This window comes from Haliotis rubra, unplaced genomic scaffold, assembly GCF_003918875.1.
Source record: "Haliotis rubra isolate DU_JTF1 unplaced genomic scaffold, ASM391887v1 Scf254, whole genome shotgun sequence".
In the NCBI taxonomy this organism is placed as follows: Eukaryota; Metazoa; Mollusca; class Gastropoda; order Lepetellida; family Haliotidae; genus Haliotis; species Haliotis rubra.
In genome coordinates, this window is record NW_025766603.1 from 1,220,988 (window position 1) to 1,244,314 (window position 23,327).

Consider the following 23,327-nt stretch of genomic DNA (forward strand, 5'->3'; position numbering starts at 1 on the left):
GGCCACAGATGTCTCCCAAACAAATTGTGATCCACAAAGGGATTTTGTATTAATAACGTTGAACTCTTTATATAGCTACTGCGCGTAATGAGTTACATTTCAAATGTGCTATGATACACATATGGCGCTTATATCATTTGTTATACATCAGATACAATCATTAATACTTGTGTGTGTGTATTGAGCAACTATGTCATGCTGCTTGTTCGTTTTGAGCTGTTTATGTGGAACTGTGTCGTTAAGTGCTGTTTGTGGAAGCGTCACTACTTCGTCGCTGTAGCCTCACCGTGTAACGTAGCCGTTGTTGGTGGGTATACAGTCACCGTCTTCACATGTCAGCGGGACCCCGTGTGAGAAGGGATTCTATGGCAAGATGGCTGAGTGAGATCTACAGCTGTATATGGGTCTTCAGCCAGATGTTACTTTCAGCTGCAGCTGGGGGTGAGGATCACGTGAAACCAAACATTGTGCTCATACTGGCTGATGATTTAGGTGAGTATTTTATTCTGGCTGATGATTTAGGTGAGTATCTTATACTGACTGATGATTTATGTGAGTATTTTATTCTTGCTGATGATTTAGGTGAGTATCTTATACTGGCTGATGGTTTAGGTGAGTATCTTATACTGGTTGATGATTTAGGTGAGGATCTTATACTGACTGATGATTTAGGTGAGTATATTATTCTGGATGATGATTTAGGTGAGTATCTTATACTGGTTGATGATTTAGGTGAGTATCTTATACTGACTGATGATTTAGGTGAGTATCTTATACTGGCTGATGATTAAGGTGAGTATTTTATACTGGCTGATTTAGGTGAGTATCTTATACTGACTGATTTAGGTGAGTATCTTATACTGACTGATTTAGGTGAGTATCTTATACTGACTGATGATTTAGGTGAGCATCTTATACTGACTGATTTAGGTGAGTATCTTATACTGACTGATTTAGGTGAATATCTTATACTGGCTGATGATTTAGGTGAGCATCTTATACTGACTGATTTAGGTGAGTATCTTATACTGACTGATTTAGGTGAATATCTTATACTGGCTGATGATTTAGGTGAGTATCTTATACTGACTGATGATTTAGGTGGGTATCTTATACTGGTTGATGATTTCGGTGAGTATCTTATACTGACTGATGATTTCGGTGAGTATCTTATACTGACTGATGATTTCGGTGAGTATCTTATACTGCTTGATGATTTCGGTGAGTATCTTATACTGACTGATGATTTAGTTGAGTATCTTATACTGACTGATGATTTAGTTGAGTATCTTATACTGACTGATTTAGGTGAGTATCTTATACTGACTGATTTAGGTGAATATCTTATACTGGCTGATGATTTAGGTGAGTATCTTATACTGACTGATTTAGGTGAGTATCTTATACTGACTGATTTAGTTGAATATCTTATACTGACTGATGATTTAGGTGAGCATCTTATACTGACTGATTTAGGTGAGTATCTTATACTGACTGATTTAGGTGAATATCTTATACTGGCTGATGATTTAGGTGAGTATCTTATACTGACTGATGATTTAGGTGGGTATCTTATACTGGTTGATGATTAAGGTGAGTATCTTATACTGACTGATGATTTCGGTGAGTATCTTATACTGACTGATGATTTCGGTGAGTATCTTACACTGCTTGATGATTTCGGTGAGTATCTTATACTGACTGATGATTTCGGTGAGTATCTTATACTGCTTGATGATTTAGTTGAGTATCTTATAGTATCTTATACTGACTGATGATTTCGTTGAGTATCTTATTCTGCTTGATGATTTAGGTGAGTATCTTATACTGACTGATGATTTAGGTGAGTATCTTATACTGCTTGATGATTTAGTTGAGTATCTTATACTGACTGATGATTTAGTTGAGTATCTTATACTGGCTGATGATTTCGTTGAGTATCTTATTCTGCTTGATGATTTAGGTGAGTATCTTATACTGACTGATGATTTAGGTGAGTATCTTATACTGCTTCATGATTTAGGTGAGTATCTTATACTGGCTGATGATTTCGGTGAGTATCTTATACTGACTGATGATTTAGTTGAGTATCTTATACTGGTTGATGATTTCGGTGAGTATCTTATACTGGTTGATGATTTCGGTGAGTATCTTATACTGACTGATGATTTAGTTGAGTATCTTATACTGGTTGATGATTTAGGTGAATATCTTATACTGACTGATGATTTAGGTGAGTATCTTATACTGACTGATGATTTAGGTGAGTATCTTATACTGACTGATGATTTAGGTGAGCATCTTATACTGACTGATTTAGGTGAGCATCTTATACTGACTGATTTAGGTGAATATCTTATACTGACTGATGATTTAGGTGAGTATCTTATACTGACTGATGATTTAGGTGAGTATCTTATACTGACTGATGATTTAGTTGAGTATCTTATACTGCTTGATGATTTAGTTGAGTATCTTATACTGCTTGATGATTTAGTTGAGTATCTTATACTGACTGATGATTTAGGTGAGTATCTTATACTGACTGATGATTTAGGTGAGTATCTTATACTGACTGATGATTTAGGTGAGTATCTTATACTGCTTGATGATTTAGGTGAGTATCTTATACTGCTTGATGATTTAGGTGAGTATCTTATACTGACTGATGATTTAGGTGAGTATCTTATACTGATTTAGGTGATGATCTTTTAGGTGAGGTGAGTATCTATCTTATACTGACTGATGATTTAGGTGAGTATCTTATACTGCTTTGATGATGATCTTATTAGATGATTTGAGTATCTTATACTGACTTGATGATTTAGGTGAGTATCTTATACTGCTTGATGATGAGTATTTACTGACTGATGATTTAGGTGATATCTTATACTGACTGATGATTTAGGTGAGTATCTTATACTGACTGATGATTTAGGTGAGTATCTTATACTGACTGATGATTTAGGTGAGTATCTTATACTGACTGATGATTTAGGTGAGTATCTTATACTGACTGATGATTTAGGTGAGTATCTTATACTGACTGATGATTTAGGTGAGTATCTTATACTGACTGATGATGATCTTATACTGACTGATGATTTGAGTATCTTATACTGACTGATGATTTAGGTGAGTATCTTATACTGACTGATGATTTAGGTGAGTATCTTATACTGACTGATGATTTAGGTGAGTATCTTATACTGACTGATGATTTAGGTGAGTATCTTATACTGCTTGATGATTTAGTATCTTATACTGAGTATCTTATACTGACTGATGATTTTGAGGTGAGTATCTTATACTGACTGATGATTTAGGTGAGTATCTTATACTGACTGATGATTTAGGTGAGTATCTTATACTGACTGATGATTTAGGTGAGTATCTTATACTGACTGATGATTTAGGTGAGTATCTTATACTGACTGATGATGAGTATTTACTGACTGATGATTTGAGTATCTTATACTGCTTGATGATTTGATGATTTAGGTGAGTATCTTATACTGACTGATGATGATTTAGGATTTAGTATCTTATACTGCTTGATTAGAGGTGATATCTTATACTGCTTGATGATAGGTTAGGTGACTGATGATTTAGGTGAGTATCTATATACTGACTGATGATTTAGGTGAGTATCTTATACTGATTTAAGGTGCTGATGATTTAGGTGAGTATCTTATACTGCTTGATGATTTAGGTGAGTATCTTATACTGACTGATGATTTAGGTGAGTATCTTATACTGCTTGATGATTTAGGTGAGTATCTTATACTGGCTTGATGATTTAGGTGAGTATCTTATATGGTTGATGATTTAGGTGATCTTATACTTGATGATTTAGGAGTATCTTATACTGACTGATGATGATTTCGGTCAGTAAGTATCTTATATGATTTAGGTGAGTATCTTATACTGACTGATGATTTAGGTGAGTATCTTATACTGACTGATGATTTAGGTGAGTATCTTATACTTGATGATTTAGGTGAGTATCTTATACTGACTGATGATTTAGGTGAGTATCTTATACTGGTTGATGATTTAGGTGAGTATCTTATACTGACTGATGATTTATATCTTATACTGACTGATGATTTAGGTGAGTATCTTATACTGGCTGATGATGATTTGAGGTGAGTATCTTATACTGACTGATGATTTAGGTGAGTATCTTATATGATTTGATGATTTATACTGAGTATCTTATACTGATGATTTAGGTGAGTATCTTATACTGGTTGATGATTTAGGTGAGTATCTTATACTGACTGATGATTTAGGTGAGTATCTTATACTGGCTGATGATTTAGGTGAGTATCTTATACTGGCTGATGATTTAGGTGAGTATCTTATACTGACTGATGATTTAGGTGAGTATCTTATACTGACTGATGATTTAGGTGAGTATCTTATACTGGACTGATGATTTACTGCTTGTGAGTATCTTATACTGCCTGATGATTTAGGTGAGTATCTTATACTGGCTGATGATTTAGGTGAGTATCTTATACTGGCTGATGATTTAGGTGAGTATCTTATACTGGCTGATGATTTAGGTGAGTATCTTATACTGGCTGATGATTTAGGTGAGTATCTTATACTTACTGATGATTTAGGTGAGTATCTTATACTGGCTGATGATTTCGGTGAGTATCTTATACTGGCTGATAATTTAGGTGAGTATCTTATACTGACTGATGATTTCGGTGAGTATCTTATACTGACTGATGATTTAGGTGAGTATCAATTAGTTGAAGAAAACATGTCCACGTGACCCCCATGTGTAGATATGGAAGACCGAGGAAGACACTATCCTATGACCATGTCGGTTGCTATCTTCTACTTGTTACCGATTGCCGTTGTCGTGTATGGAGACGTCGTAACGACGCATATCACCAGGAGATGATCCGTGCAGCTGAATAATATTTTAGTACCTGGGACGCTCAATGGTCATCCTTTTCAATAGAAAGTACGGGTTGCGGCCGTCGTGCCACATTTTGATAACCATCCCCTTGCAAAAAAGTTGATATTCAAGGATGGCAACTCTAAACCACATCGTTCTCACCGTCATCAACTATTTACCGTAAAGCGTCATTTCGTACTTATCATTAGTACATTAGTACATTATGATTAATACAGTGTGTGTATAATGTCACGTAGGATGGAACACAACTGAATATATTATTACTATATTATCTCCTGTAGGATGGAACGATATTGGCTACCACAACCCCGACATGAAGACGCCAAACATCGACCGCCTAGCAACACAAGGCATCAAGTTGAACCAGTCCTATACCCAATCTATATGTACGCCGTAAGTACAGTGATGTAGAGAGTTGAATCAGTCCTATACACAATCTATCAGTACACCGTAAGTACAGCGACGTAGAGTAGTTGAACCAGTCCTATACACAATCTATCTGTACACCGTAAGTACAGCGATGTAGAGAGTTGAACCAGTCCTATACACAATCTATCAGTACACCGTAAGTACAGCGATGTAGAGAGTTGAACCAGTCCTATACACAATCTAACTGTACACTGTAAGTACAGCGATGTAGAGAGTTGAACCAGTCCTATACACAATCTATCTGTACACCGTAAGTACAGCGATGTAGAGAGTTGAACCAGTCCTATACACAATCTATCTATACACTATCTGTACACCGTAAGTACAGCGATGTAGAGAGTTGAACCAGTCCTATACACAATCTAACTGTACACTGTAAGTACAGCGATGTAGAGAGTTGAACCAGTCCTATACACAATCTATCAGTACACCGTAAGTACAGCGATGTAGAGAGTTGAACCAGTCCTATACACAATCTAACTGTACACTGTAAGTACAGCGATGTAGAGAGTTGAACCAGTCCTATACACAATCTATATGTACACCGTAAGTACAGCGATGTAGAGAGTTGAACCAGTCCTATACACAATCTATCTGTACACCGTAAGTACAGTGATGTAGAGAGTTGAACCAGTCCTATACACAATCTATATGTACACCGTAAGTACAGCGATGTAGAGAGTTGAACCAGTCCTATACACAATCTATCTGTACACCGTAAGTACAGCGATGTAGAGAGTTGAACCAGTCCTATACACAATCTATCTGTACACCGTAAGTACAGTGATGTAGAGAGTTGAACCAGTCCTATACACACAATCTATCTGTTCACCGTAAGTACAGTGATGTAGAGAGTTGAACCAGTCCTATACACAATCTATATGTACACCGTAAGTACAGCGATGTAGAGAGTTGAACCAGTCCTATACACAATCTAACTGTACACTGTAAGTACAGCGATGTAGAGAGTTGAACCAGTCCTACACACAATCTATCTGTACACCGTAAGTACAGTGATGTAGAGAGTTGAACCAGTCCTATACACACAATCTATCTGTTCACCGTAAGTACAGTGATGTAGAGAGTTGAACCAGTCCGATACACAATCTATATGTACACCGTAAGTACAGTGATGTAGAGAGTTGAACCAGTCCTATACACAATCTATCTGTACACCGTAAGTACAGTGCTGTAGAGAGTTGAACCAGTCCTATACACAATCTATCTGTACACCGTAAGTACAGTGATGTAGAGAGTTGAACCAGTCCTATACACAATCTATCTGTACACCGTAAGTACAGTGCTGTAGAGAGTTGAACCAGTCCTATACACAATCTATCTGTACACCGTAAGTACAATGATGTAGTGAGTTGAACCAGACCTATATACAATCTAACTGTACACCGTAAGTACACTGATGTAGAGAGTTGAACCAGTCCTATACACAATCTATCTGTACACCGTAAGTACAGTGATGTAGATAGTTGAACCAGACCTATATACAATCTAACTGTACACCGTAAGTACACTGATGTAGAGAGTTGAACCAGTCCTATACACAATCTATCTGTACACCGTAAGTACAGTGATGTAGAGAGTTGAACCAGTCCTATATACAATCTATCTGTACACCATAAGTACAGTGATGTAGAGAGTTGAACCAGTCCTATACACAATCTATATGTACACCGTAAGTACAGTGATGTAGAGAGTTGAACCAGTCCTATACACAATCTATCTGTACACCGTAAGTACAGTGATGTAGAGAATTGAACCAGTCCTATATACAATCTAACTGTACACCGTAAGTACAGTTATGTAGAGAGTTGAACCAGTCCTATATACAATCTAACTGTACACCGTAAGTACAGTGATGTAGTGAGTTGAACCAGTCCTATATACAATCTATATGTACACCGTAAGCACAGTGATGTAGAGAGTTGAACCAGTCCTATATACAATCTATCTGTACACCGTAAGTACAGTGATGTAGTGTGTTGGATCAAGTGGAACCAGTCCTAAATATAATGGTGATCATGATATTTACAAGACATACTGTTTCCAGAACAAGATCAGCTCTAATGACTGGCAGATACCCATTCAAGACGGGAATGCAGGTAGGATATTTCGTTTGTTTGTTTATTCATAAACCCTATTTTGATGAGCCTCACATGGACGAAATTCATAGTAGAAAATATATCCTCTGTAATAATATCCAAATCACGTCTCTATAAAACCATCCTCACGTTTGGCGTCCTCGTCCGTTTTATAAATGCAACTAATTCAGTACTTAAACATATGATGGTGTAATGGACTGGACTCGAAATCATAACAGTATCATCAGCAAAGAATGAAAGATATTTCAACAATATCTGAGTGCAAATATATGCCGCCTTCACACTTTCGCCAGTTTAGTAAGTAAAGAGAATGGGTCTTACCATACACCCTTGTATGCCACCTCACTTGCATTCAGTCAGTAGAATACTGTTGCGCTTTTTTTTCACCTAATTTACCGGTAATATTCTGCTAGTTCCTCTAGAGCTAATAGGAACCCAGAGTTTGCTATGAGTTAATTACCACAATTCCCATACAATGTCCCTCAAAGGATAAATGTACCTCAAAGGATAAATGACTTTTGATCAGAGAACGTAACAGTGACGTATCGCCTATATTGGATTACCCCTCTCTGAAACCATCTTGTGCCTAACCTGTGAAAATAATTCTCTCCAATAAATGATATCCAAGATGCTTTTAACAATGTGTTGCCTGTGTAGATATCGGTATTTTTAAAGTTGCTTACTTATGGAAATATACTCTTCATAAAAAGTAAGGGAACTTCATTTACGATTGATAAAATCGGAGTCAATCAATGTTGTTATGACAATAGTGAATGTTGTTAGAGTGCATCACCACTTGCACTGCCTTATGACCATAGTCGTTTGTACAGTAATCGCCCTTGAAAGATGATTGGGGTATTATACATTTACGTGTGTACGATTTTCATTTAAAAAACCCATAAAACAAAAACAAAACAAAAACCTGGCTAGAAACAAACACTAACAACTGTGTGATGCAAGATAATTGTCAAAATTAATGGTCTACAGTGATTTGTCAACATTCTTGAAAATCGTCAAAATCAAGAATGACACCCCATGCACGTGTATGGGGCTACTGCTTTGTGCACGTGCACCCCATGTGGCGTGTTTAAGGGTGGTGATAAAGAGAAATATTGGTGTCTTCATTAGATGTCTGTCTTTAGAAAGGGTGTTAATGCTTATATACTGAGTCAAAAAAGAAACATCACATTCTTTCTTCAGGGCACTATAAAAGAACAAGAGATGGTAAGATGGTTAAATTGTTATTATTTAATTGCTGAGATCTGTGTGATGTACTCGATACACTGACGGTGCCATAATCAGGTCCATTAGGCTACACAGCCGTTCCAAAACATGGGTATACAGAATGTCAAGTCACAAGAATAAAAATGCGAAATTTCTCAGTTCAATATTGTGTATGGCCGCCCCGCGCATTCACCACTGCCAAACAATGTCTCCTCATCGACTGCCTGATGCTAGTGAACACGTGGTTGGGGATTCTGCGCCATTGCTCTTGCAAGCAGCGCCAAGTTCCTGCAAATTCTGAGGTTGGTTTCTAAGACCACGAAGCCTTCTCCCTAGTGCATCCCAAACGTGCTCTATTGGATTAAGGTCAGGGGACCTCGATGGCCAGTCCATGACGTTCATTCCAGCGTTTTGAAGGAAATTTCGTGTCAACATCGCGGTATGCGGCCGAGCATTATCATGCTGGAACTGTAGACCTGGGCCATGAGCCGCCATGAAAGGAACGAGTTAAGGGGTGAGCACCTGGTCGCGGTAAGCAGCAGCTGTGAGGTTTCCACGGAAGACCAGAAATCGGGAACGGTTGTTCCCACAGAAAGCACCCCACACCATGCAACTTCCGCCCCCGAATCTGTCGACTTCCTGTACACAACATTGGGCATACCGTTCGTCGTCTCCAGACTCTATGCCTGCCGTCTGCGAATATGAGGGTAAACCTGGATTCATCGCTAAAGACGACTCGATTCCAGTGTCTCTGGGTCCATCGGAGGTGACGTTGGGCCCACAGCAGACGTTGACGTTGATGAAACGGCGTCAATATTGGCCCACGATATGGACGTCGAGAACGGAGATTGGCAGCCCGCAACCGATTTCGAATGGTTTGTGAGGACAGTCGACCTCTAAACATCTCAGCCCTGGTTCGTGTAGCCGGCAGAAATCTGTCACGTAGGTGACGTAGGACGATTTGACGGTCTTCTGCTCGTGACGTCACACGTGGACGACCCGACCTTGGGCGATCAGAAGTGGTGCCAGTTTGTTGTAAACGACCTCGCAAGTCATACACAGTACGACGGCTGCATCCCATTGCTCTTGCGACGTCAATAACTGATCTTCCCGCTTGCAACATGCCAACGGCACGTTCACGTTGCACATTTGACAATCGTGGCATTTCAAGTACCGTTAGAACTGTGGTTTAAATGTGTTTTATCAATTCTTGAGGCCAATGCAAACACGTGCATAGGAAGAAATCTTCGATGCGAAGATCACGTGATCGACTGCACGTGCAAAACCTGATTTGGCACTAACGTCATTTGCACGACGAATGGATGGGTTTGAGTGGGTTTTGCTAACGTTTTTCTAGAGTCGACAGATAGCGATCCCATTTCGGATACATAGATGTATCATCAGAGAAAAAATATTAATTATATTTCAAATTACATTTTGTGAAGTTTCTTTTTTGACTCAGTATATTTCCTATCCAAATTGAAAGTTCAGGTTCCCCTACTTTTTTTTAAGAGTATAGATGTTTCAGCATGGTTAGCTTTTGTTTCACTTCACATCAGTAAACGTATATTGAATACTGCAAGGGACATTCACGATCTCAACCTTTCGAAGAGAACTACAATGGAAGATGCCGGATCATGAAAATGTCCCTTACAGTATTCCATACAAATATTACATCCGTGGGTTCCAGCACGGCGTTCTATTTTCGACTGACAACGCCTGCCTCCCCACGCAACACCGGCTAATGAGCGAGGATCTCCGACAGCACGGCTACTCCACACACCTGGTGGGCAAGTAAGACACGTGACTAACAAGTGGTCATTTACTGGTCATCTCAGATCAAGCACACAACGACCATACTGGTCAATGTACTTCCGGTGGACTCTACGTTTTGTCAGTTTTGCAAATGTTCGAAATAGTTTTTGTTTCGTCTCGAAATGTTTCTGCTCAGTATGTTAACTTAACTCTGACTGTTACGTCATGCTGGTACTCTGTCCCGGAGAGACCCGTGAAGATCCGGGTTAGAACTGATCTTCAGTAACCCGTGCTTGTTGTAAGAGGCGACTAACGGGATCGAGTGGTCAGGCTCGCCGACTTGGTTGACACATGTTATCGTATCCCAGTTGCATAGATCGATGCTCATGCTGTTGATCACTGGATCGTCTTGTCCAGACTCGAGTATTTACAGACTGCCGCCATATAGCTGGAATATTGCTGAGTGCGGCGTTAAACGACAAACCAACCAACCAACTGTCACGGACAACGTCCATTCCTCAGATGGCACCTTGGGTTCTGCAAGTGGGCGTGTACTCCCACCTACCGTGGGTTCGACTCCTTCTTCGGTTACTACTCGGGGGCTCTGGACTACTACTCCAAAACATGTGAGTTGAGTTGCACCGTGAGAGTTGCACCGTGTGAGTTGCACAATTGTTGGTTTTCACTTTGCCGGTTTTATGCGTGAGTTGCACAACTTTCGTCAGTTATTCAAATATGGACCAAACTATCGTGAGCAACCCTCAACCGTATGGGATAGAACTTCAAAATTGAAATCATTATAGATGCTGACGAAGCATATGCCAATGATGGGCCTAATAAGAAGAGAAACCCGCTGTATTGTAAAAAGCCATGCTTAATGATTTTGAAAGGAATTGGGCAAAGTATCGAAACTTAATTAATGAAAAAATGATTTAATCACTTATTGGGTATATATGCATTGGTATGATTGTGTGAAAGAATGAAATATCTTTTTGTTTTACATTTTATTTATTTATTTTTTTACTTAGTTATTTACTTATTTATTGACTTATTTGTTGATTTAATCATGCCTTTCTTTCTTTCTTTCTTTTCTTTTTTCTTAATTATTTTCTTAGTATTTATCTCTCATGTCCCATACAATGCTTCTCTATCACAAAACATCTTTACAGGAATAAAAAATATGCCAAAAAATAGAATTTCTGTCAGAGTAGGTTAAGTCATAGACTAACAACTAGTCTCTGAAATGAATATATTTTCAGTTCATAGTGAAAAGGAGTGAGACTTTCTTCATTGGTACATTTTCTAGACTTGTGGATTCAGGGCACACTAGTTAAGTTAGTGCGTGGTAGCATTGGTAGGATGCACACAGTGAAAAGATTGGGGGAAATACCATCAAATCTTTGTTAAAGATCAACCATAATTGGACATCGTCACGCTGAAGACCCGGGTTCGAATCCCCTCATGGGCACATTCCCCCGCCGTGATATTGCTGGAATTTTTCTAAAAGCGGCGTTAAGCTAAACAAAGTCAGCCAGTCAGTCATAATTGAACAGGAGAACTGTGTGATAAAACGCAGCAACGAAAACAGTGCGCCAAAACGCACCCGAAGACATTTAACTGTGGACATGAAAACATTGATTTTCACGTGCACATTGAACGGGACATGTGATTTCGTGTATGTTTTGGAGTTTAGTTGTGTGTTGTGAGGTGAGGTGAAATTGGGTTTAACGTCGTGCTTGAGAATATTTCGCTCATATGACGACGTGCATGCGTGTGATGTGTATGTGCGGCTGCTTGTACTAGCCCAGACTGAAGCTGGTTTTATAGTGCCAGCCCACTGAGATACCATGCCGCAGTAAAGCATGAATACCCCACTCAGACACATTATACCGACTCCGAGCCAACCAGTCCTTGTACCCATTAATGCCGAGCGCCAGGCAGGGACCAACAAGTACCATATTTTAACGTCTTTTGGTATGACGCGGCCGGGGATCGAACCCGCGACCTTCCTCTATCCGGGCGGACGCTCTAACCACTACACCACGGAGGTGGTAAGTTGTGTGCCGTACCTCAATGTAGCAACATGTCATAATGTTTCAATTCCAATACGGTTATTTAGAATAGAAATGTTGCATAAAAGCAACTTATAGTCCGTTTGGCTCAAAAGCGGACCGATGAATTGCAATCTAACTCGAAAACATGCAGAGAAAAGAGTGCAAAGAAAGGGACAGCCAAGTGTGCGGGAAAGGATGGAGACGGCACAGCACAGGTTAATGAATAAATAACTTTGTCTGTGATTGTGCTTCTCGAACACCTGGCTGTCCCTTTCTCTGCACTCCTCCCTCGTAACAAACAGTAAACTGTGTCAATATTTTAATGATAGTTTGTTAAACAACTTTATTATTTTTAGGACAAAAATTCTGCAAAAACCTCACAGAGTGGGTATGATGTTTTGATTATGATCAGCGTTTCATTGAGTATGTTATGTTTATTAGTTTTCGAGTTAGATTGCAATTCATCGGTCCGCTTTTGAGCCAAACGGACTGTAGTTGTTCACGTATAAAAGTGGACTTAAAACACAAATGTGTGTAAAAGCATTAAAATTGTAAATTGTGTAGTTTAATAGCTTTAATTAAATTTGAATTTGTTTTAGTTAGAATTGTGTCCAATACCTCCAATAACACTGAATAGTCAAGTGAAGACAATTTGTTTATATTCACAGTAAATATTTGAGATAAATACAATGTGGATTCTTAAAAACATATTTCCTTGGCTTTTGACAATCCATGAAAGAACCAAATTCAATTCTGTAAAAACATTTGATTTTCCAGTTTAAATATCACTATCTGTACTACCTGTACTGATGCTTAGTCAGCATACTCAGAAAGGTTTTGACTGTACTTTTTTTTAATAACAGACCTTAAACAGATTCACATCCCTAGGTTTAATGAGACACCATTTGGACGTGCAAATATACTAGGCACAAGAAATAAGGGAACCCCCACGTAGATGAATAGTTGACACAATGCTACATAAAAGTTGCAAGCTGACTGCATTCGAACCCAGATCTTTAATCGCTTACGGCTGACACGATAGTCAGCACCATATTACCTTTCCATGATACACGTGCATCATGCACCACACGTGCATCCTAGCCTATAAAACTGACAGTAAGCGTGTCCCTCTATCTCTTGTGAAAATGCCACCTCGACAGTACTTGAAAAACGCACAGAAATGGCAGGCCATTGGCATGATAGATGGTGGACAATCTCAGAATAGTGTTGCCCGATTCTTCAGGAAGTCCAAAAGCGTAATTTCCCGTCTCATCAACCTTTACCGTCAGAGAGGGGGCGTTAAACTGATGACCGGTCGAGGAAGACGCCTTAAAACCACCCCAGACAAGGCAACATCACGAGAGCTATAGCTCTGAGGAATCGATTTGTCACAGCCCCGGATTTGAAGATGGAATTCTTCAGAGCCACAGGAACACGGATTTCGAACTCTACTGTACGAAACAGGCTCCGTAGCAGAGGTCTTAAGTCAAGACGTCCATTCAAAGGCGTGTCGATGACAGCTAACCACAGACGTCTTCGTTATCGGTGGGCTCAGCAAAGTCAGAAGAGGGGGAACCAGCAATGGCGACATGTGATGCTTAATGACGAATCCCGCTTTTGTTTGCGATTCACGGATGGACGATTGCGTGTGTGGCGACGCCGAGGAGAGCGTTATGGGAGACCCACGGTACAGGATTCTTATGGAGGCGGCCCTATTATGGTCTGAGGAGGAATTTCTTTCAATAGGAGGACTAATTTGATTCTTGTACGGAGTAATTTGACAGGCCAGCGGTATATGGACGAGATCTTATGGCCACACGTGGTTCCAATGGCTCACAGGGCAGGTCGAAATTTTGTTTTTCAGGACGATAATGCACCTCCTCACAGAGCTCGTGTTGCCGTGAACTTCTTGCAACAACAAGGGGTTACAACTTTACCCTGGCCGGCTAAAACACCAGATCTATCCCCTATCAAACATCTGTGGGGTGTGTTAGGGCGTCGAGTACGTCTCAGGGAGCCTGCACCAGCAAATCTTGATGTGTTAGGTAGAGCACTGCAGCAAAAGTGGCACTTGATTCCAAGGGCGACAATTCAGCGGTTGGTGTCCAGCATGCCTGCAAGGTGTCGTGCATGTATTGCTGCTCCTGGTGGACACACTCGTTATTAAGTATATCTGACATACTTACCGTACGGTTGCGCTGATTAAATTATACATGCTTCACAGTCAAGGGGTTCCTTTATTTTTTTTGCCAATATATATCATTTCAAAGAAGCATCACTTATTGCTTACAAGCCCAATATGGACACGTGTTATCCTATCCCATGAGAAGTCCATGTTTGTGGGTTGTGTTCATGTCTATATCAAAGCCAGTGTTATATACGAACAACTGTGAGGTAACATGGTGGTCCAGTTAAGTCCATGTTTGTGGGTTCTGTTCATGTCTATATCAAAGCCAGTGTTATATACGAACAACTGTGAGGTAACATGGTGGTCCAGTTAAGTCCATGTTTGTGGGTTGTGTTCATGTCTATATCAAAGCCAGTGTTATACGAACAACTGTGAGGTACATGGTGGTCCAGTTAACAACTATATCAAAGCCAGTGTTATATACGAACAACTGTGAGGTAACATGGTGGTCCAGTTAAGTCCATGTTTGTGGGGGTTGTGTTCATGTCTATATCAAAGCCAGTGTTATATACGAACAACTGTGAGGTAACATGGTGGTCCAGTTAAGTCCATGTTTGTGGGTGTTCATGTATCAAAGCCAGTGTTATATACGAACAACTGTGAGGTAACATATATCAAAGTCCAGTCTATATCAAAGCCAGTGTTATATACGAACAACTGTGAGGTAACATGGTGGTCCAGTTAAGTCCATGTTTGTGGGTTGTGTTCATGTCTATATCAAAGCCAGTGTTATATACGAACAACTGTGAGGTAACATGGTGGTCCAGTTAAGTCCATGTTTGTGGGTTGTGTTCATGTCTATATCAAAGCCAGTGTTATATACGAACAACTGTGAGGTAACATGGTGGTCCAGTTAAGTCCATGTTTGTGGGTTGTGTTCATGTCTATATCAAAGCCAGTGTTATATACGAACAACTGTGAGGTAACATGGTGGTCCAGTTAAGTCCATGTTTGTGGGTTGTGTTCATGTCTATATCAAAGCCAGTGTTATATACGAACAACTGTGAGGTAACATGGTGGTCCAGTTAAGTCCATGTTTGTGGGTTGTGTTCATGTCTATATCAAAGAACAGTGTTATATACGAACAACTGTGAGGTAACAGGCATAAGGGCCAAAACATCGGAGGGCAGAGCCAAGTACAACTCATTAAACGTGGTCTGTAGCTGATTGACGGTGACGTGAGCGCCGTCCAATGTCAAGAGGTTATACCAGATATGTTCAGGTGACAGGTCTGGACGGAGTGCTTTTTGTTCGTGCGTTGTTGCCCAGAAACAAAACAACGTCCATGTCGGCGTGCACCATCGGGATGTTGTCATACTTTCCAGTGACACGTCCGTTAATAAGTATAGGCGTCCGCCAGTCAGTGATCTCACCCCACACCATTACTGAGCCACCCCAAATGATCGTTCTGTCTAACGTTAACGGCATGAACACGCCCATTCAGGCTGTTGCGTCAGTCAGGGAATCTAAAGTTAACCTTGATCCATCCGAAAACACCGTTTTCCGATATCTTGATTGCAATCTGCTAATTACTGACTGTGTAATGTTAAGAGCCCGTGACGCAATGCTCAGTCTTGTTTCACCTGCCACCTTCCAACACGTCCATTGCACGCCGGTGTTCCTGACCTGACGTCACAGAGGCCGCATGTAAATGTTTAATTTCTTCTAAAACAATATCAGGACAACGTTCATTCTGATTGAAATGTTCAAAAACACACTGACATGTTCCACTGTAAATTTCGAATTTTACCACGACCATGTTAAGAACGAAATGGGCGTGTTTAAACGGAATTCAACACGTTGTGAATGAAATAATATTTAAATCCATCTACAATCATACAACTCGGTTCCCTAATATCACCCAAAATGGAATGACCCCCACTTTTTAAATAGTATATATAATCTGTTGCAGCATTCGTGACGAACTCGTGTTATTCCGGTACAAGTCGTGGAGGTTACGGAAAGGGGCGAGTGGTGACGAATGCTTCTGTAGTTATCGAGTGTCTGTGACAAGGCTATTTTTCTAACAGTGAAACATTTCTCTAATGCAGGGATGGTGTCGGCTCTAGATGAAGGCGTTGGCAACGTCACCGCAGCGTTGAAGCAGCGTGGCATGATGGACAACACACTCATACTGTTCCTATCTGATGTAAGAGGAAGATGGCTGCTTCTGAAATGCAGATGTATATCAACCTTTTTTGTCATCACTATCATTTTTAATCATCGAAAAGTAAAGTTACAGTCAAGGGATCTGCCCATTACAGAGGTCCGTTAGATTCTCTAATTTAAACATTCATATCACGCGTCAATTACATGTGGCTTTAAAGATGTTGAGTTGTACATTTGCAGAATGGACCCGATATGCGTTTCCATGGCAACAGCTTTCCTCTAAAGGGAGGCAAGCTCTCAATCTGGGAGGGTGGTCACCGATCGGTCAGCTTCCTGCACGGTGTGGGGCTGCAGAGGACGGGGGTGACGTACGACGGGTCAGTTGTTGTGGTTGTCAGCTGTGACGGGTCAGTTGGTGTGGTTGTGGTGGTGGTGGTTGACTTCCGTTGAGGGGTTTGTGGTGGTGGTTGACTTTCCTTGAGGGGTTGTGGTGGTCGTTGACTGTCAGTTGAGGGGTTGTGATGGTGGTGGTTGACTGTCAGTTGAAGGGTTGTGGTGGTGGTTGACTGTCCGTTGAGGGGTTGTGGTGGTGGTTGACTGTCAGTTGAGGGGTTGTGGTGGTGGTGGTGGTTGACTGTCAGTTGTGGGGTTGTGGTGGTGGTTGACTGTCAGTTGAGGGGTTGTGGTGGTGGTGGTGGTTGACTGTCAGTTGAGGGGTTGTGGTGGTGGTGGTTGACTGTCAGTTGTGGGGTTGTGGTGGTGGTTGACTGTCAGTTGAGGGGTTGTGGTGGTGGTGGTTGACTGTCAGTTGAGGGGTTGTGGTGGTGGTGGTGGTGGTTGACTGTCAGTCGAGGGGTTGTGGAGGTGGTTGACTGTCAGCCGAGGGGTTGTGGTGTTGGTGGTTGACTGTCAGTTGATGGGTTGTGGTGTTGGTGGTTGACTGTCAGTTGAGGGGTTGTGTTGGTGGTTGACTGTCAGTTGAGGGGTTGTGGTGGTGGTGGTTGACTGTCAGTTGAGGGGTTGTGGTGGTGGTTGACTGTCCGTTGAGGGGTTGTGGTGGTGGTTGACTGTCAGTTGAGGGGTTGTGGTGGTGGTGGTTGACTGTCCGTTGAGGGGTTGTGGTGTTGGTTGACTGTCAGTTGAGGGGTTGTGGTGGTGGTGGTTGACTGTCAGTTGAGGGGTTGTGGTGGTGGTGGTGGTGGTTGACTGTCAGTTGAGGGGTTGTGGTGATGGTGGTTGACTGTCAGTTGTGGGGTTGTGGTGGTGGTTGACTGTCAGTTGTGGGGTTGTGGTGGTGGTTGACTGTCAGTCGAGGGGTTGTGGTGGTGGTGGTTGACTGTCAGTCGAGGGGTTGTGGTGGTGGTGGTTGACTGTCAGTTGAGGGGTTGTGGTGGTGGTGGTTGACTGTCCGTTGAGGGGTTGTGGTGTTGGTTGACTGTCAGTTGAGGGGTTGTGGTGGTGGTGGTGGTGGTTGACTGTCAGTTGAGGGGTTGTGGTGGTGGTGGTTGACTGTCAGTTGTGGGGTTGTGGTGGTGGTTGACTGTCAGTCGAGGGTTGTGGTGGTGGTGGTTGACTGTCAGTCGAGGGGTTGTGGTGGTGGTGGTTGACTGTCAGTTGAGGGGTTGTGGTGGTGGTGGTTGACTGTCAGTTGAGGGGTTGTGGTGGTGGTTGACTGTCAGTTGAGGGGTTGTGGTGGTGGTTGACTGTCAGTCGAGGGGTTGTGGTGGTGGTGGTTGACTGTCAGTTGAGGGGTTGTGGTGGTGGTGGTTGACTGTCAGTTGAGGGGTTGTGGTGGTGGTGGTTGACTGTCAGTTGAGGGGTTGTGGTGGTGGTGGTTGACTGTCAGTTGAGGGGTTGTGGTGGTGGTGGTTGACTGTCAGTTGAGGGGTTGTGGTGGTGGTGGTGGTTGACTGTCAGTTGAGGGGTTGTGGTGGTGGTGGTTGACTGTCAGTTGTGGGGTTGTGGTGGTGGTTGACTGTCAGTTGAGGGGTTGTGATGGTGGTGGTTGACTGTCAGTTGAGGGGTTGTGGTGGTGGTTGACTGTCAGTTGAGGGGTTGTGGTGGTGGTGGTTGACTGTCCGTTGAGGGGTTGTGGTGTTGGTTGACTGTCAGTTGAGGGGTTGTGGTGGTGGTGGTTGACTGTCAGTTGAGGGGTTGTGGTGGTGGTCGACTGTGACGGGTAAGTTGATGGGTTAGACTGGCTAGTGGTTGTCATGGATGTAAAGTACGCAATATCAGTACGCATTTTCAGTTAAATCTGAATGTCATATAACACTTTTCGACCAGCATCACATTACGAAATAATCTGTTACGTAAATAAATTTGTTTGTAAATAAATGTAGACCAGTCGGAGAAGTATGATCAAAGGTAGGAGGTTGCACTGTTACTGAAGACGTCTTTGTTGTAGGCTAGTGCATATACTGTAAACGTACTTATTTTCGCGTGGTGCAATTTTCGCGGAATTGACAGTTTAGACTACTTCGCGCGGTCAATTATTCGCGCAATCAGTAATTGCCGGGACTGCCAGCTGTCTCTTTGGCCGCCACTAATAGCAGTGAAAACAAACAGAGTGGCTTAACCTGTCAGGCGGCGTTTATTGCTTACTCACAGGAAATCCCTATCTCTGCGATATACTAGTACACAGTAATCCGTTTACTCACGGAAGTATTAAGTGCTTAGGAAGTGAGATATCGTGATGCAAGTACTAGTATATAAAGAGATGAAAAACACATCAGTCTTATGTTCCGAATTCTGACGAACTAACGATGGCATTGCGAATGTGGTTAAAGAAAGCACCAGTAGTTTAAGACGTCAGTCATATGACATAAGAGCTGTGGAGAGTTGATGCCGTTACTGAATACCCGTACGTCTCTGTTGTAGATTGGTACACGTCGTGGACTGGCGGCCGACCCTGGTGGCGGCGGCGACGGGAGGGGGAGGAACGCCAGGTGAGTTTATACAACAGACACAGTCAACCACATCTTCTTGAACATGATAATATCTAAGAGTTCACCGGAAAGTTTTAGTGAGTGAGTCTAGTTTTACGCCGCCTTTCGCAATGTTCCAACAATATCACGGTAGGGAACACCAGAAAAGGGCTTGGCATATTGTAACCATGTAGGGAATTGAACCAGGGTCTTCGGCGTGACGAGGGAACACTTTAACCACTCGGCTACTCCACTACCCCTCACTGGAAAGTGGTCATGGCAAATATTTGGATGGGTATGACAATCTCATACTTTTACAAACAGTAGGTGACAAGGAGTTCCCAAGGAGTTTGTTCAAAATGTCTATTCAGCACTGTTCCAAGGATGGGAAGCAACGAATGTATTTCTGATACCTACCATTATAGGTCACCATGACAACGTGGTATTGTTTCAGAAGCTGACATAGACGGGATAAATCTCTGGGAGAACATTCGGACGGGGTCGCCTTCCCTGAGAACAGAATTTGTCTACAATCTGGACGATGTTCATGCCGATTTCTTCAACGCTGGTAACGCCGCACTGAGGTTAGAGGAGTTTATATGAGACCCTGTGATTCATTTAAAGCAAGACAGTGAAACATAATTTTAGCGGAAAATACCAAGTTTTAAGATTTTTGAGCAACCATGATCTGAGCAAGAGTGTTTCCGGATCATAAAAGCATTGCTTAAATGCGAGTCTCGAACCAATGATCTGAACGGACCATTGCATGTACAGTGAGACCTCGGATACCAGGACCCCAGATATCCGGAAACCTCGCCTTCCGGTCAATTTTTAGAAAAAAATAATCTCTTACGTTATAAAAGTTACTGTCCATAACGGATATTCGGTTTCCGTTTCCGGACGGCATATTTTACAAACCAACCGGCTAAATCAACACAAACTTGATTCGCGTACCCGCACGAAGCTTTGATCTACCGCTGAGCGTGTGAAGGGAAGCGCGCGAGTCCCACGTGTTTTCACACGAGACATGGTCTGCTAATCCAGATTAATGACCGGTCAGCAAGGTATTGCAGTATTGTGATCCAACCCTAGTCTGTCTCACAGTCCCTGAACCACATTATTTTCCCCACTGCCAAGCCCTCTCTGCAGTGCTAAAGCCCTAAATAAAGCAAGTCAAGATTTCCACAGGTTCTGAATCTCTGGTCTCCCTAGGGCTCCTTTTCAATATAAATGGGCTTGTTTGTTACTATCAAAATTATATATATTCAGAGACTAAGCATTAGTCTAATCCGACCCGAGCGGTAGTCCATCTTGTGCTTTTCATTTGTTCACTATATTGTGTCTTAATACCTCATTCACGTGCATTGCAAAAGGACGAGCGCTGTTGTTTTAGAGATGGCGACTACAATAAACAAGTCTCTGTTGTTTTAGAGATGGCGACTACAATAGACAAGTCTCTGTTGTTTTAGAGATGGCGACTACAATAGACAAGTCTCTGTTGTTGTAGAGATGGCGACTACAATAGACAAGTCTCTGTTGCCATAGAGATGGCGACTACAATAGTCAAGTCTCTGTTGTTTTAGAGATGGCGACTACAATAGACAAGTCTCTGTTGTTTTAGAGATGGCGACTACAATAGACAAGTCTCTGTTGTTTTAGAGATGGCAACTACAATAGACAAGTCTCTGTTGTTGTAGAGATGGCAACTACAATAGACAAGTCTCTGTTGTTGTAGAGATGGAGACTACAATAGACAAGTATCTGTTGTTGTTGTAGAGATGGCGACTACAATAGACAAGTCTCTGTTGTTGTAGAGATGACTTAGACAAGAGATGGCGACTACAATAGACAAGTCTGTTGTTGTAGAGATGGCGACTCTAGACAAGTCTGTTTGTAGAGATGGAGACTACAATAGACAAGTCTCTGTTGTTGTAGAGATGGCGACTACAATAGACAAGTCTCTGTTGTTGTAGAGATGGCGACTACAATAGACAACGACTACAATAGTCAAGTCTCTGTTTTTAGAGATGGCGACTACAATAGACAAGTCTCTGTTGTTGTAGAGATGGCGACTACAATAGACAAGTCTCTGTTGTTGTAGAGATGGCGACTACAATAGACAAGTATCTGTTGTTGTAGAGATGGCGACTACAATAGACAAGTCTCTGTTTTTAGAGATGGCGACTACAATAGTCAAGTCTCTGTTGTTTTAGAGATGGCAACTACAATAGACAAGTCTCTGTTGTTGTAGAGATGGCGACTACAATAGACAAGTCTCTGTTGTTGTAGAGATGGAGACTACAATAGACAAGTCTCTGTTGTTGTAGAGATGGCGACTACAATAGACAAGTCTCTGTTGTTGTAGAGATGGAGACTACAATAGACAAGTGTCTGTTGTTGTAGAGAGAGTCTCTGTTGTTGTAGAGATGGAGACTACAATAGACAAGTCTCTGTTGTTGTAGAGATGGCGACTACAATAGACAAGTCTCTGTTGTTGTTAGAGATGGCGACTACAATAGACAAGTCTCTGTTGTTTTAGAGATGGCGACTACAATAGACAAGCAACTCAATAGACAAGTCTGTTGTTTTAGAGATGGCGACTACAATAGACAAGTCTCTGTTGTTGTAGAGATGGGAGACAAGTCTCTAGAGATAGACTACAATAGACAAGTCTCTACAATAGACAAGTCTGTTGTTTTAGAGATGGCAATAGACTACAATAGACAAGTCTCTGTTGTTTTAGAGATGGAGACTACAATAGACAAGTCTCTGTTGTTTGTAGAGATGGCGACTACAATAGACAACTGTTGTTGTAGAAGTAGACTCTGTTGTTGTAGAGATGGCGACTACAATAGACAAGTCTCTGTTTTAGAGATGGATGGCGACTACAATAGACAAGTCTCTGTTGTTTTACAGATGAGACTACAATAGACAAGTCTCTGTTGTTGTAGAGATGGACTACAATAGACTAGTCTCAATACAAGACAAGTCTCTGTTGTTTTAGAGATGACTACAATAGACAAGTCTCTGTTGACTTAGAGATGGAGACTACAATAGACAACTGTTGTTGTAGAGATCTCTAGACAAGTCTCTGTTGTTTTAGAGATGGTGACTACAATAGACAAGTCTCTGTTGTTTTAGAGATGGAGACTACAATAGACAAGACTGTTGTTTTAGAGATGGAGACTCAATCGACAAGTCTGTTGTTGTAGAGATGGAGACTACAATAGACAAGTATCTGTTGTTTTAGACAAGAGATGGTGACTACAATAGACAAGACAAGTCTCTGTTGTTTTAGAGATGGCGACTACAATAGACAAGTCTCTGTTGTTTTAGAGAGATGGAGACTTCAATGGAGACTACAAGACAAGTCTCTGTTGTTTTAGAGATGGGAGACTACAATAGACAAGTCTGTTGTTTTAGAGATGGCGACTACAATAGACAAGTCTCTGTTGTTTAGTTGTGAGACTTCAAGATGGCGACTAGAGATGACGACTCATAGACAAGTCTCCTCGGCTATACTGTTGTTGTAGAGATGGCGACTACAGGGTCCTATAACGACTGGTACAGACCTCAAAAACAAGT

General features: G+C 41.6%; 2 protein-coding genes across 3 annotated transcripts; both read left to right on the forward strand.

Moving 5' to 3' along the window:
• Positions 1 to 199: 199 nt before the first annotated feature.
• On the forward strand, positions 200 to 11,420 carry LOC124279642 (arylsulfatase B-like). 2 transcript variants are annotated; one of them, XM_046715479.1, is made up of 5 exons: positions 200 to 492; positions 5,221 to 5,332; positions 7,434 to 7,485; positions 10,400 to 10,503; positions 10,987 to 11,419. In XM_046715479.1, exons 1-5 carry the CDS (start codon positions 333 to 335, stop codon positions 11,168 to 11,170), a joined length of 612 nt encoding a protein of 203 aa, XP_046571435.1. In that variant the 5' UTR covers positions 200 to 332; the 3' UTR covers positions 11,171 to 11,419. The 2 variants fall into 2 exon arrangements, 1 of the variants encoding a protein (XP_046571435.1); XR_006899430.1 differs by lacking the exons at positions 200 to 492; positions 5,221 to 5,332 and adding an exon at positions 7,049 to 7,172 and having other exon boundaries at positions 10,987 to 11,420.
• A 5,305-nt stretch (positions 11,421 to 16,725) lies between these two features.
• LOC124279648 (arylsulfatase B-like) lies at positions 16,726 to 22,954 on the forward strand. Its single transcript, XM_046715484.1, has 5 exons — positions 16,726 to 16,855; positions 17,056 to 17,192; positions 19,696 to 19,763; positions 20,197 to 20,326; positions 22,846 to 22,954. The coding sequence occupies exons 1-5, from the start codon at positions 16,760 to 16,762 to the stop codon at positions 22,952 to 22,954; spliced, it is 540 nt and encodes a 179-aa protein (XP_046571440.1). The 5' UTR covers positions 16,726 to 16,759.
• The last annotated feature ends 373 nt before the right edge of the window (positions 22,955 to 23,327 follow it).

Excerpts from the sequence above, each read along its gene's own strand:
- LOC124279642 (XM_046715479.1), top strand. The coding sequence starts at position 333 with ATGTCAGCGGGACCCCGTGTGAGAAGGGATTCTATGGCAAGATGGCTG. Across the intron at positions 5,333-7,433 it reads ACCCAATCTATATGTACGCC|AACAAGATCAGCTCTAATGA; the intron begins GTAAGTACAGTG and ends TACTGTTTCCAG. Across the intron at positions 7,486-10,399 it reads CATTCAAGACGGGAATGCAG|CACGGCGTTCTATTTTCGAC; the intron begins GTAGGATATTTC and ends CGTGGGTTCCAG.
- LOC124279648 (XM_046715484.1), top strand. The coding sequence starts at position 16,760 with ATGGTGTCGGCTCTAGATGAAGGCGTTGGCAACGTCACCGCAGCGTTG. Across the intron at positions 16,856-17,055 it reads TCATACTGTTCCTATCTGAT|AATGGACCCGATATGCGTTT; the intron begins GTAAGAGGAAGA and ends GTACATTTGCAG. Across the intron at positions 20,327-22,845 it reads GCTGGTAACGCCGCACTGAG|AGATGGTGACTACAATAGAC; the intron begins GTTAGAGGAGTT and ends CTGTTGTTTTAG.